The sequence below is a fragment of the Mustela nivalis genome, assembly GCF_964662115.1.
Source record: "Mustela nivalis genome assembly, chromosome: 11".
Classification (NCBI taxonomy): domain Eukaryota; kingdom Metazoa; phylum Chordata; class Mammalia; order Carnivora; family Mustelidae; genus Mustela; species Mustela nivalis.
The window spans coordinates 96,513,612-96,528,349 of record NC_139030.1 but is presented as its reverse complement, the minus strand read 5'-3'; the positions used below and the strand labels follow the sequence as shown (position 1 = coordinate 96,528,349).

The following is a 14,738-nucleotide window of genomic DNA, read 5'->3' as shown; positions in this document are numbered from 1 at the left end:
ATGGTGAATTCTTACAACTCACCTTAGTAGTTTTGCCGTTGATACGGGAGGAGCCCTCACGGTCAGCCTGCTAGAGGAGGGTTCCTCTCTGTGTTCATCACAGGGCCCTGCCTTCCTCCCTCTGGGACGTCTGTAGGGGAAATACAGTGCCCTGTTGGTAGTCAGGGTCCATTTTCCCATATAAATACATGGTTCTACAGGGTGGCATGGCCTCCTGGTCTGACCTGGGAACTCATTCACCCCGTAGAATAGATTTTCTTTAAAATAATGCAATCTGAACTTCCAACACTGACTTTGAAAAGGAGCAGAAGCTTTTGGACACTGGAGGTTGACTGTGTGCCGGGCTGAAATGGGAATTCGTACCTCCCTTTAAAAATGAGCTGGATTGCAGTTAAGACCTGGACATGGCTAGTTATCTGCCATTCCCTGAATTTGAATAAGGGAATTTAGACACGAACAGTGCAGTCATTTACGCACACAGCACTAGCTGGCTTGAGCTTTCCTCTGTATTCGTTTATAATTGAGGGGGCATGAGTTTCACATTTCTCTTCATTTCCAACAATGGATAGCTAAATTGGCTGGAACCCCTGGTCCTTCAGGGTCCTTTGGGCAAGGTCAAGCAGTGCTTGTTTTTCCCTATGTGATTCACGGGTAGAGCTGTTCCTTATACACCATACACCTACCCTTAAGGGCTGTGAGTGTGGGTAGTAGGCACAGGTCCAGTGCTCTGAAGCAAACACACTCTGCCAGATGCATTATGGGAGAGGTCCCTTTTGGAACCCCAAGCAGCAGCAATTAAGAACATTGACTCAAAAGAAGGTTGTTGAAGGTGACGGGGACTGGGGAAAAAAGGAAGTAGCGCTGTTGCAAATACCGGCTAGCCAACAGACCACAGGCTTAGACCATTAATGAAGCCATTTTAATGAAACCTTCTAAAAGCCAAGGGAGATTTTTCTTTCAAGTTTCATTTTTTAAAATTTTTGTTCTTTCAAAAGAGAAGTATCAAAGTGGTCATCTTGGGAGAAATGAGAACTTTGTGGGCTGCCTTTATACATATTTTGAGCTTTGGTATTGTTTTTATTTTGAATTACGTGGTGGGGAGGAGGAGGAGGAGGAACATGCTGTAATTTTTGGCACTTAGGAATGAAAGGAGATCTGGCTGGCCCTGAGAGGGCAGAGGAGAGAGGGATCTCGGGGCCTCCCCGGGCTCCAGTCTTGCATGAAGCCCCGATGGCAGCGCTGCACCCGCCCAGTGCGCAGACTAAATGCATGAGCCCCTTGCTTGATGCCCCACATGAAGCCAGACCATGGGGAGGTTGCAACCAACTTCTGTTGTTGCCTTGTAGTGTCTTGCCAGTTCTTTTCTTTTTCTCTTTTTCAACGTAGGAACCACTTTTTAGGAGACTGGACACTGTGAGCAAGGCATTTTAACTTGCTTATTTCTACTAGGCTTAACTGCTGCATTTGCTTAACTAACCCGAGCCTGTGTCCATTCTCCTTGGAGTGTACTGTCTTACCGTGCACTCTGGTTTTCAACTTTCTAGATATGAAAAATGCTTGTTCCAGGGGGGGTAAGAGCTCACACATCAAGGCAGCACGATAACTGGTTCTCTATCACGCTACCTCTAACATGATAACAAGGCTCTTGGCCCTCTTGGCAAAGACCAGTCCACTGATGGAGAACTCTCAAGTCCTGGAAGGAGGCAGCTAAAAGCCCTTTGGAGTTTCATGTAGCTCCCCTAATAAGCCCCTAGAATGTGGGAAGAGCACTTCCTGTTATGTTCATCTGGTTAAAATTAGCCCGTAGCCTTTACTTCTGAAATAAGAGACTGATTGGGCTGCGGAGGCTTCCAATGATTTAAAATGCACAACTCAAAGCTTCTTTGGGTCTTTACAAATGGAAGGACTCTAGCAGAGATGTTGTAAAGACACTCAGACATGTGAGCTGTCCCACATCTCCAGTTATTTTGGGAAGGCCGCCCCCCCGTGTGAGTTGATTACTTTGCTCTGGAACTAGCGTTGTTGTCATTCTCATCATCCTGCTCTCATCATGATCTGATTAATATTGTGGATTTTTCCCTCTCTGCCTGCATCTCTGGAAGAAATGTCAAGAAGAGGAGATTCGATCCCACCCAGCAGGGCCCCATCTGAGTCTGCAGCGGCAGCGGGTGAGCGGTGCCTCGCACCGGTGGATTCTGGGTGCGACAGACCCGCTGCACCATTGCTGGAGCTGTTGCATCTGTAAGCAAGACCACTGGGTGGTAACGACCACAGCACTGAAGTTGGGGGACAGGGATGGGGGAACAGGAAACTGTCCTTTGGGGAAATCATTTCAAAGAACCCCTCTTACCACCTGTCAAGAAAAGGGGATCAAAGACAATGTTATAAAAAGAACTATTTCAGAATCTTTTTTTTTTCTAACTGAAGGAAGAAGGAACAATAACGGAAAATTAAGTGCAATAAAAGAACCATTAAAAAATAGCAAAAGATTTTTTTTCTTCCTCCTCAGCCTGCTGGCACTTACTACCTTCTAAATGATTTGGCATGATTTTCTTTTCTTTTCCTACCAATGACACACTCCAGTGGCATGAAGATCTAATTTTCGAAAGGGTAAAATCCGCATGGCCTATCTACAACAAGCAGCTAGCAAGCCATCCACAGCAAAACCTGCAGCTGAATTCCTGAGGTGAACCGGCCGGGGAACAGGGGGGTGCTGTCCGGCCCTCACCCCCTTGTCTAGGCCAGCCACGAGAGACCCCACGGACCCCTGCTCATGTTGAGTCCTTTTCCCCGTGTGCTCACCTGGACCAAGCATCCTTTGGAAATGGGAGCTGGAATTTGAACAATGATGCTATTGTATAGTTCTTTTATAAATGTAAATATGGAAATAAGAGATTTTGACATCATTTTCACTTGTCTGTACTGGAATATTTTTCTTGTAAAAGTTCTCTGTAGATTGGAGTTTATTGTTTGCTCCCCATCTTTTGGGTTCTTTTTGCTGTTTTCTCTCTCTCTTCTCTGGTAACGTGTTGTTCAGTGATTTGGGGGCTTGCTTCAAAAAAGACAGATGTAGCCACAGATGCAGGGAGTTTGGGCACAAAGCAGGTGCAAGTGAACAAGGAAATGCGTGAACAAAATGAAATGCTTAAAACCAAAAATAAGCAAAAGCGGGGTGGGGGGGACACAAACAACTAAATAACCCATACTAAAAACACAAAAATTATGTAAATGCAAATATATGTACTGACAAGTCTAACATTTTGTGATGTCATTATACATGTATGTATATAATGTAAGAAAGTAGACACCCTCTCAAAGGAATCACAAAAGTGCCAAGCTCATGATTTGCATTTTTGGTTCTGACAGTTTTCTTTCCCTGTCTTTAATGTGAAAGGAGGATGAACTTAAAGCCTTAAATTAAAAAATAACTTTTCAATGTTAAAAAAATGGGGGGGAAAGTTACACTTTCCATTTCGTTCACCGCTGTTGTTGTCCATATCTCATCCATGCTTCCTCTCCCCGCCTCGAAAGACGTGGTAGAACCCCACTGGCAAGCTGGTAACGGACACACAGCAGGGGCTGCCTTCTTGTGAGTGTTGTCTTCGTGGGCTTTACGTCTGGGTGGTGTGTTTTCAGATAAATCTTGTCAGGAGCCCGTAGTGTGTTATCGGTCTGTGGAATGTTCCGGATTGCGATGGGATTCTGCTGTTCACAAATTTGTTCATCTTCTTTGGCCTCCAGGCAGATGTGCCGATATAATCTGGGTTCCCAAGTCCCTCTTGAGTTTCCTTCACTGACACCACTTTCTTCCATTTAGGGTCAAGATAGTGTCCGTTCAAGGGCATAGTATATACAGTGAATAAAGAAATCTGGTCCTGACTTGGTTTTGAATGTAGAAACTTGTACGTGAGTCCTTCACTCAGCACCCACTTAGACACTTGCAGATGAGCTTTCCTGAAGCATCCCCTCCCCAGCCCAAGAGCCTGCACTTCTCTCACACCCTCTTTTCAGGAACAGGACACGCCATCGTCTCTTCGTTTCATGACAACCAAATGAATTGCTAGATTTGGCTTTCAGCCCCTTTTCAGCAAGATTCATGACACCAGTCTCACAATTTTTGCTTTGATTTTTGGAAAGGATAACGTGCTAAAAATGTACTGCTTAAAACTGTGAGATTTTTCCCCCCAGTATATTGAATTGTGGCCATATCACAGTCTCAGAGCAGAAACCTTACTTTCAGTATGCTCCAGGAGACCAATACCTAACCTCAATCCTGTTACTGCTTTCTGAGTAATAGGTGCTACCCAGGCCAGCAGTCTTTCTCTAGAACTAGCTGTACATTTGTGTCCTAACAACAGGGCTATCTCCAAGGTTTATCAGCCTTATCCTCAGCTTCATGAGACACGGGCTGTATCCCTCCACCTAGTGGCGATGGCTCTTTCAGTCCAGAGAAAACTCAGATTACTTGGCATCTCTTCCTGTCACCGTATTGTTTATGTCTTTGTTGCTGGATCCTACTTGCTGGCGGAATCCATCTGTTACTGACTACACCACGCACATTTCACTGCTCTTTGGGAGGCACCACATGTGACTTCACAGAACCAAACCATAGTGGTTACAAAACAAGTTAAATCTCTATTATTAACTTTTGAGCATTTCACAGACAACATTGTAAGTGTGCGATGTTACGTTTTAAATCAGACCACAGTGGTCCCCAAATATTATGTACATAATGGCAAATGTCAGTGTAACTTTTTGTTACACTGGCAGTTTCATAGGTAACCACACCTATGTTCCAATGTTCAATTATCTGTGTGTATATGTAAAATACACAAGCTTTAAGCTACCTGTGTATGAAGATGAAAGATAATGCAACCATACCAACCGTAAACAATGGATTATACTTACTTTGGGTGGTATTCGGTTATGTCGTTCCAAACTCTTTGCTGTTTTTTCTCTTGCACATGCCATTCATTTGCTGATTTTTGTGGTAAGAATAGTCCTTTTTATTAATTTGAGCTCAAAGTCCAAATGTGTCACTGTCTTACTGTTACCCAACAAGAGTTAGTGTTCAGTGATGACAAGTTCCCGTTTCATCCGCTCTTCTTTGCCGCATTAATTAACGACACCTGGATGAGGAGGTGTGCGCTAACTTCATTGCTCACCTGGGATCCTGCATGAGCCCACTGAATTAGTGCTACTCCTATTAGATAAATGAGCAGTACACATAGGTGCATGTTATGAAACATGAATCACATAGAGCTGTGGAGTTTTACCAAGTAGTATGTTTTTTGTTTTCATTTTTGTTTCCACTATGCAAAGATGGGAAATGCACAAACTTCTCAAAGACTCCAGTGTCTGAAGAACTTTACAAATAATACTTGAACCTTTCTTTAAAGTCATCCCATCATATTTTATAGTCATGGTTGCTTCCATTGTTAACTTTTGTTTTTAAATGGTTTGTAATTTTTTAAGTGTACAACCTGAAGTTTTGTTTGAAGTTAATAAATTCATTCATAATCTCGTTGGCTGCCTATGAATGGAGATTCAGTGGTCATTGTACGCATCTTTTAGTCCAGTGTGTATTAAAATCGTTGCTAAGATAGATTGTTGTAGCTTTATGCTTTGACCAGTTTTCTTAGGCCCCCTTTTTTGTGTTATCTTGTGGTGTTGATGAAATGGCCAAATGCCTGATATCAAGAGTTTTTTCTTAGCACGGGCTTCTCAATCAAAGGCTCACTGAAAATTAAAGCAGTCAATGGAGCCAAATAAAATCTCTGATTCATGAGAAACATATTCCTGATTAGATCAGTTTCATTGGAGTTATTGGAAATGCTCTACCTCTTATAAATGGGGGGAGCTCACTTTAGGATCATACCATTATCAATTTTTTTTTCTTTAGTTTCTCTCTTCTGCATCTAAAGGGGGTAACTAGGGATAAGATCCACACTTCTGACCTGGTACAGAATTTACAAACAAGCTACAAAGAAAATAGAAGTATTTGGTTATACAAATAGTTTTATCAAAAACATTCAAAGAAAGAAATTTCCTCACACCTTACATGAAATTGGTTACCAAATGATACTCCTTCTTTACAAGTGTCTTTCAGTCTGTCTCCTCCATTCTTGGTTTGATCTCAGCTGACTCAGATAACTCAACGTATATTTACCACACTGACGTGCAGAGAGGCTGATCTGATCACATCGTTCTGCTGAAAGTTTGCAGGGAGGGGTTCTTCATATCCTCTAGGATGAAGTTCAAACTTAATAGTGTAACTAAAACATCTGCCTGCCTTTCTCAGCCTCAACCTTGTTTATTTTTCTATTGGCTTATCCTCTCAGTCCCCTAACTTAAGATTCCCCTCCAAGAGCCTCTGCTACCCAAGCTGAATAATCTGTTGGAAATTTTATGTCCATTCACCATAATCTCTTTGTTTCTATGTTATTTCATGTAATAAAAGAAATATAGTAACACTTTAAAATAACACAAGTATCATACTTTAAACCAGAAGAAATTTTAGAGTATCATTTTAAGTTTGACTTTAGAAAAGTTATCTCATTTTTTTGATGTGTTTTCCTTTAAGTCGTTCTGTTTTTGAGGTTGACATTGAAATGAGTTCTACCCCATGCTCCCTTGGATGCTGACTGAGAAAGAAGGTCTGAAACCAGAAACTTCCTAGACACAGAACAGTAGCCCTGGAGTGAAAAGTTTGATGTGAATAATTAAGTAGATGATCCATATGCTCACAATAGAATTCTTTTTTTAAGATTTATTGATTTATTTGAGATAGAGCGTGTGTGTGCACATTTGAGTGGGGGGAAGAGGAAGAGGGAGGTGCCAAGGGAGAGGGAGGGGGAGAAGTGAACTCGCCACAGAGCAGGGAGCCCCACGTATGGCTGGATCCCAGGACTCTGGGATCGTAACCTGAGCAGAAGGCAGACACTTAACTGACTGAGCCACCCAAGCACCCCTTAAAATGGAATTCTTAAGTCACTTGAAATTTAAGATAGGCACCCTTTAGGTTAATGTGCAAGGGTTGGGGACTTCCATTTATCAATTTACTCATTCAGGAACTATTTGGGAAGCCTCTATGCCAGGAACCCCTCAAAGGAATTGAAGGAACAATAGGAAATTCTTGGTCTAAAGTTGCTCACAATTTAGAAGAGAGAGAGACAGGATTAACGTGATGCAAAAGATCATGATTGGGGGAGCTGAGAACTGATGCGGGGCAGGTGGGAGAGGGATGCAGGAAGGCTTCCCGAAAGAAGTGACTTTTGAACTACCTGGAGAGATGACAAGGGTTCACTAGTCCAAGGAAGTGGGAGGCATGCTCAAGGCACAGGAAGCAATGGGTCAAGACCCAGCAAGAGCTGCTCACACTTTGGTTAAGGAATGCTACGTGTCTGTGTCTCCTTCCATTCTTGCTCCTTCCCTTTTTCCTTCTTTGCCTCCTATGTTTCACGAACACTTGGTCTCTAAAAATCGTACAGTGTTGTGCCAGGTCTCAGGGACACAACAATGAGCTCTTAATCTTGGAAATAAAATGCAACATGTAAATAAAATGTGCTAAGTGTCCTGGCAGATGTTAAGTATTAGGTGCTTCCGCAGCAGAGAGGAGGGAGACTCCATCGCTGCCCTTGAGATCAAGAAGGGCTTCACAGGGGAGGTGGCGTTGAAATGCCAATAGAGTATTACCCCCACCTTAAAAGACCACCAGAGACGTGAGTCAAAGCCAATCAGCAAGGGTCGTTTATTGCAGGTTCGAACCTGGACCTCTGCGCCGCTCGTTGCCGATAACGCCGAGAGGTCCGGAGCTGGGTCGGTGCAGGATTTTTATAGACAGATACAAACAAGTTTCGGGTGGGGCTGAGCTGATTGATTGATAGTTTGAACAGGCATACTTGGCGTCAGTGGATTGGGTCAGGGGACCCGCGTGGGAAAGCAGACAAAGCAATCTTACAGAAGCAGAACTGGCCGGTTAGCCCACGCATGCGAGAAAATCACTATCAGGATATTGAAGGCCTGGTTACTATCAAGTAAAGACAATTGGGAGTCTCCTGGTGGAATGTTACATTCCTGCTATCAAGCATCCTTGTTAGTGAGAATTAGGTTTAGAAGTATTTACTTTTCCTTCTACCTCCGCCTCCTTCGGTTTTTCATGGAGGGGAGGGTGACATTAGGGCTATTGATAAGGTAACTTCTTTGTTGTAATCTCAAGGACATTTGCAAACCAAGGGAGACTCCTACCTTGCAGGACTGTGATCTCTGCAAGTTAACTATTTATCGTTTTATGGCAGTCAGGGGTGCCTGAGGAATGCTACACATATGGAGGGGAGCGGGTAAAGGGGGGGGGGTGCAAGGCGCCAGCCTTTGCTTTGTCCTCAGCCAGCCTCCTGCTCCTTCAGCGTTTGAGAAAAAAGCTGAGCCATTGGATCTAATGTCATCATAACTTATTGTTAGGTTAACCAGGACTCATTTTGGTTGGTGGAAGTCCACTCATAAATTCCTTGAAGAAGAACAACCTATAACATTGAGTCTAACTTGCAGATATCTGAATTCTTCCAGCTTGTGTGGAGATAATGACTATAAGATTCTCTGCCAGAATCTTGTATTCTTTAAATATTTTCCCACTGTGTGCTTGCTCACCATGGCTCAGTCTTAAATGTTTGGGGCTGTCAGTGATGACAACGAGGGCTTTTTGACCTGACCTGTAAATTTCTAATATTTTCTTCACATAAAGATCCCTGGCTTAATTTTAGTCTGGAGCAGGGGATGGATAAAAACCACTAATATTTTTAAAGCATCATTTAGTGGGTCCTTTGATTAATGAAGGGTCAAAATCATTTTCTAAGTGTGGGTGCATTTCCGGTCCAGTAAAGTTCGTGTTTATCTGTCTTTTATGCTTTGGGGAGATTGCCATTCCTTGAGCTTTTCTGAAACCTGTCAGCAGGTCTGGCTCCTTGACTAGAATACGTTCTTGGCCACAGATGTGACTTCTGGAGAGAAAGCAAATGCCATGATCTCTCATTACCAGAAAATTGTCCTGCTGGGGTCTACTGATACTCTTTTGTTAGAGGATTCTGTGCATTCATACTTGCCCTGGTGTGGCTGCAAAGACTACACTTGTGACCCTACAGAGTCCACTCTTAGGAAAACATTTATCTGACTGTGATGATCATTGAAAGCCGAATTAGCTGAGTCAATCAATTGGTCCTATAAAAACAAGGCAAAACAAAGCAAACAAAGCAAAATAAAACAAAACAAAAAATCTTTGTCCTGAACAATCAGGAGTATTTCAAGGGTTCTTCAGATCTCTTTGGAGCTCTAAATAGCTTCTAGTCTTCAGGGGGTAAATGAGCTAGCAGCAAAGCTCCTTGCTTCTTCAGGCCCAGGCCTCAAGGTAACTTGGATTGTAAATAACATCAGAGCCACCTTTAGTCTGCAGCAAGACTATGGGGCCATTGTAAGTCCCACAGAGATAGCGCATGGACCATATGCAGTAGGTTTTCTATGGTGATGAAATGGCCATAAAGCAAGGGCTTTTTTTCGGGAAATTACCCAAATGAGCAGAACAGTGCAGCCTAGGAAACAAGAGGGGTGGGGAAACCGAGCTGGTCTGGAGAGCACGTGCCCTATCTCTCCTCAGTTCTAGCCATTTATTACAGGTGGAAAATTGGCTCCTGATTGCCCTTTCCATTTATTTTTCCAGAGGAGCTAGAAATCCAGACATATATACAAAATTTCCTATTTTTTACATGGTGCAGCCAATTCATACTTTAAAAATATTGAGTGGATCCAGGTGATACAGGCAGAAACTATCTTGGTGTAGAATTGAACCTCTTGGCCCCTAGTATGGAACTTCTCCCTAATTAGTAAGACATTTTCACGTGTGGCCCCCTGAAATCGCCTGATCACTCCAGGGAGTACCCAGACATGGCCTTGCTTCCAGTCCGGGCAGCAGGTTGCCAAGTGGAAGTCAGGCAAGGGATCACATGAGTTGCTACTTGCAGTGCTGACTTACAGAAAGTGGCCTGTTTAGGGGTCCTTCCTTTTGGTGGTGTTTTGTGAGCTAAGCTTATGCAGATGTGCCTGTTTGTGAGCAACTAACTAATAATACATCCACAAATAGGCTTTGTCTCAATGCTCACTAAGGCAGCTTAGTGGCTGCCTGGATGCTAAGCGATGTGCGCCAATCTGTTAGAGACAGTGCTGTGATTGATGATGAAATGTCTGCTACCTGGCAACCCGAAGTACCAGACTAGAGCCACACAAATCTTAAGACAGTCTTTCTTTCAGTCTTTGACTCTCAAAACCAATTGAATTTAGGGGTGAATCAGCCAATCGAGCTAATTCAGAGGTCCCATGTAATTTTCTGGATCCAGGGGAATAAGAAAAATATTTTTTAAGAGGATATTTTTAAAGATTTTTATTTATTAGAAAGAGAGAAGGATGGAAGGGGGGAGGAAGGGAAGGAGAGAGCACTAGCAGAGGGGAGGGACAGAGGGAGAGGGAGAAGCCCTATTTGGGGGCCAATCCCAGGACCTATCCCAGGACCTTAGGATCATGACCTGAGGCAAAGGCAGATGCTTAATGCACTGAACCACCCAGGTGCCCCATGAAAAAGATTTTTTTTGAGCAAAGAAATGCAGAAGCTGAAAAATTCAACAGGAAGGAACAACTTATTTTTTTTTCTGATTAATTATGAAAATTTACCTGTCTAGTACAGAAAAATTGAAAAACAAACAAAAAATTAAAGAAAATTAAAATAATCATAATCTAATCAGCAAGCTATAGCTCCATCTATATTTTGTTAATTTCTTGAATCTTTCATTTTCTCTCGCTGCTACAGAATCAGCCCACAAAGATAGGCAGCAAGTGGGTCTCTCTGAGGATCTGTGTTTTCATTCTCCTGCTCGTGTGCATGTGTGCATTCGTGTGTGTGTGTGTGTGTGTGTGTGTGTGTGTCTGTGTCTGTGTGTGTGTGCATGCTTGCATGCCCACTACTACCATGTTTTGTATCCTGCGGGCTCCAGAAAAGGATGAGACAGATCATTAGGACAAGGTAGTCCTTTCTAATCTCTTGGGCTTAGCCTGTTTCTTCTGCTAAGAAGACTTCTCCTTCCTCCCACAGCCCAATCAAATTCCTATGCACCCCCAAGCATCACCTCAAGTGTCACCTTCTTAATGAAGTCTTTCCTCTTCCTTCCACTGCTTTCTAGGTATGCACGGACATGCACACCTACTGGTGGAGCTGGAATGAAACTTCTAGGCACTCTAAGCTTCAGAGCCCATGGTCTAATCACATTTTATTGTCCCTCTTTTATTCCCATTTTACGGTTAAAAAACCCCTCTATGTTGAAGAGGTTGAACACCTTCCTTAAAGATCACCATTCTATAGTAAATGACAAGGCCAGACTCAGGACACAGGCAGTCCAGTTCTGGATCTTTCCCTGAACCCAAGAAAGCATGGAATAAAGCACTTGTAACACAAGAAAAGGAGGAGGAGGGTGTTAACAGGAGATCCTCAGAGAGAATCACTTGCTGCCTACCTCTGTGGGCTGAGCCCAACCAGCAGAGCTGCTGGAACAACTAACTACTCCACTACTCACTCCCACCCCTGGGAGAGAGGGAGTATCCCAGTTCAGAGAACCTGTTTGGTAAAATCTTCTCTTCTCTAAATGTAAATATTAACCTCTTGTTAGAACTAGAGAGAGAAGATAGCAGCAGGACTGAGAGCGTATTCCTATGGCACTCCACCTAAGAGGGAATATGTAAACCAGCTTGAAGTATGTGTGGGGCATTGAGTGAGAGAAAAAAAATGGGATTCTTTGTTACTTCTGACAAGTGTAACAGCTTTCTGTTACAAAACTGGTGAGTGAAAGATTATAGGAATGCCATGCTCAATCCGATATGAAAAAGAACTCCATTGAGTCCATGAGTACTATGAACATCTCCCAGTGAAAGACCTTTGGCTAAAATTATGGTGGATCAGGAATTCCAATGCTCAGATGTTGCTCTGCAGTATATCACAGTTTATAGAGGAGTTAAGAACTAGGGAAAGAATGACTATTTGTGATGACTATGGAAGATCAGCAGAGGAAAATGCTCCTTCCTGCTACAGAGGTGAAGAAAGGAGATCCACACACTTCTCGGGGTAGAGTAGCATTTGAACTGGTTTTGAACAATTGGTGCACTATGGACACATGGAAATGAGGAAGAGAAGTGTCATTGCTTGAACTAGATAGGATGTACAAGTTCAGCTAAAATAACAAAGACGAAAAATACCAGTGGCTTAAGCAAGACGGGAATTTTTTTTTTTTTCCCCTTCCATGAGCAGTCCGGAGATGGTATGTTAACTCCAAACCCCGTGCATCCTCCCGCGTGCCATCCTTAGTACATAGCTTGTGTCCCATGAAACACGTGCCCTGTGCCACCATCCCCCACCTTCCAGGAAGCAGGAAGGAAGATGGAGACATGGACAGAGTACCCGTTCCAGATACCAATCTGGCAGTTGCACAGATCACTTTTTTTCACAGGCACTGGTTAGAACTTAGTCACAGCCCTTTGCAAAGGAGACTGGAGAATGTAATGGGTGGGGCATATTATCCCTAAAGAAACAGGTTGGTGAGTCATGAGAGTGGATGGCGGCCCCTCAGTTGTGTGTGTGTGATGTGTTGCTCACATCCACTTTGAGGAGTAAAGGGAGTAGAAAGGATTTGTTCCTCTAACTGCTGGGAATGCCACCAGAAGATGCGCATCAGCTGTTGGCTCTTTTGGGGTTTGCCTCAACAGAAGAAAACTGCCTTTGCTGAGGTGGGCCATGTCCAGTGGTAGATTAGTGAGGGCTTATCAAGGCCCAGACCTCTAGCCCTAACTCAGGACATCTCTCAGGGCCTGACAACCTCCCAAACCTCCTCCTCCATGGCCTGCGAGGAAACTCATCTCCTGCCCAACCCTACTTCCTTCCCTCCCTAGTAAACCGCTTGTCCCTATTCTCTTATTCTCTGCCTCAGACTCTGCGTCCCAGGAGACTCCATCTGGAACATTCGCCAAGCAGCTTGGTTTTATCAGAGAATAGAGTATACAGAAAGAAAGGAAGTGAGGAATGACCTGTAGCCTTGGGTAAAGTTGTCGATTACAAACTGTGGTGTGTGGGCTCGATTCTTAGGCAACTGCAGGAAGCAGTTTTCTGAGGACCAGAGTAGTGGAAGCAGTCTGGTAGTCTATAAGACGGAGTGTGGGACAGAGAGCCAGGAGGTAGTATCCAAACCAGTTAGGACGCCAGGCCCCTACCACAGGTCTAGGATCAGAAGGAATTGAAATAGGGCTCTGGCAAGGCAAAAAAGAATGAAAGGGACAGATTCACACAGGTAGGGTCAACAAAAGTGAGCAGCTTGTTGTGGGAAGCAAGAGAGAAGGAAGCGTAAAAAATGAAGGCCAGGTTTGATACCTAGTAGTTGGGATGATGGGGACAGCCTGGAGGAAATCCTGATTTAGGAGGCAAAGAGGTATTCCATTTTGGATCTGCTGAATTTGAGGTGCTTGAAAGAAATCAGGTGAAGATGCCCAGCATGTTATTTGAAACAAAGATATAGAATACCTTGGAGGGTTTAGGATGGAAATATTTACTTCAGAACCATCTACAGATGTAATAATTTAAGCCATGAAGTTCAAGGCAGATTCTTGAAGAGGTACCACGGAGAGGGAAAGGGAAAGAGCAGGAGAGAAGAAGACCTGATGAAACTGGGCTGAAATATGGAGTAAATGTAGCAGAGGGAGAAGATTGCTTCTGTGAGTTTGGCACCATGTGCTCGAAGATAATCCTGGCAGAGGAAGTGAATTCTGTTGGTCCCAAGTCAGAACTTAGCAAGAAAACGTGAATCCAGTCTTCCTGCTGTGGCCATGATCCCAACCCCCAAGAAATCAATAGTGGCTTTCCATAAAGGGCAACATCAACTTCCCTAAATTCTGGGAGCTTCACTAGGATATATTTGAATATATTTAAATTCTTCACTAGGATGTATTTATTTGTTTATTTATTTTTTTTTTAATTTGTCAGGGAGAGAGGGAGAGAGAGCGAGCACGCACAGGCAGACAGAGAGGCAGGCAGAGGCAGAGGGAAAAGCAGGCTCCCTGCCGAGCAAGGAGCCCGATATAGGACTCGATCCCAGGACACTGGGATCATGACCTGAGCCGAAGGTAGCCACTAACCAACTGAGCCACTGAGGCATCCCATTCACTGGGATATATTTAAACTGGGATATCCAAACCTGAAGAAACTTTTGACAATATCTCTGTATAACAAGAGAATGGGTTTAAAAAAAGTCCTTTCATTTCCATTACTATAACCGTAATTATACTTTCTTTAGTCCAAAACTGAAATTATAAATATTTGGCATTCCAGGAACAAGAGATGAGCATGACACTCCCCTACTTATTAGAAGCCAAATATTGATTTATCAGCAGAGTAGCTGTTTATTAATAACACCATGGTGACTCTTCACAGGAAAGTATTACTTCTGGGCCACAATGATTTAAGAGCAAGTGGTACAAGATGGAACACAGCAAGGTGGCAACTGTTCTTGACTCCCCAAATTACATTCTCAGTACCACACAGAGGAGAGGTAAGATATTTAGACATTTCATCAGACATTTTGAGAAATGTGATTTGGACAAAGGAAATAAAAGAAGCCAATCTAAGTAGGGAATCGTGGTTACAGATCATCAAAATGGCTCTA

General features: G+C 43.4%; 2 protein-coding genes across 4 annotated transcripts in view; one reads left to right on the top strand and one right to left on the bottom strand.

Annotated features, from left to right (window-relative positions):
• The window catches only part of ADAM23 (ADAM metallopeptidase domain 23), a 168,318-nt gene extending 162,792 nt beyond the window's left edge, over nt 1-5,526 (top strand). For all 3 annotated transcript variants that reach the window (XM_082690009.1, XM_082690007.1, XM_082690008.1), the window contains one exon: nt 2,103-5,526. In XM_082690009.1, the coding sequence (XP_082546135.1) occupies nt 2,103-2,151 (49 nt within the window). In that variant the 3' untranslated portion in view covers nt 2,152-5,526. The remainder of the gene's footprint in view (nt 1-2,102) is intronic.
• Nucleotides 1-14,738, bottom strand: part of PLEKHM3 (pleckstrin homology domain containing M3) — a 1,279,556-nt gene that overhangs the window by 57,520 nt on the left and 1,207,298 nt on the right. The window lies entirely within an intron of this gene.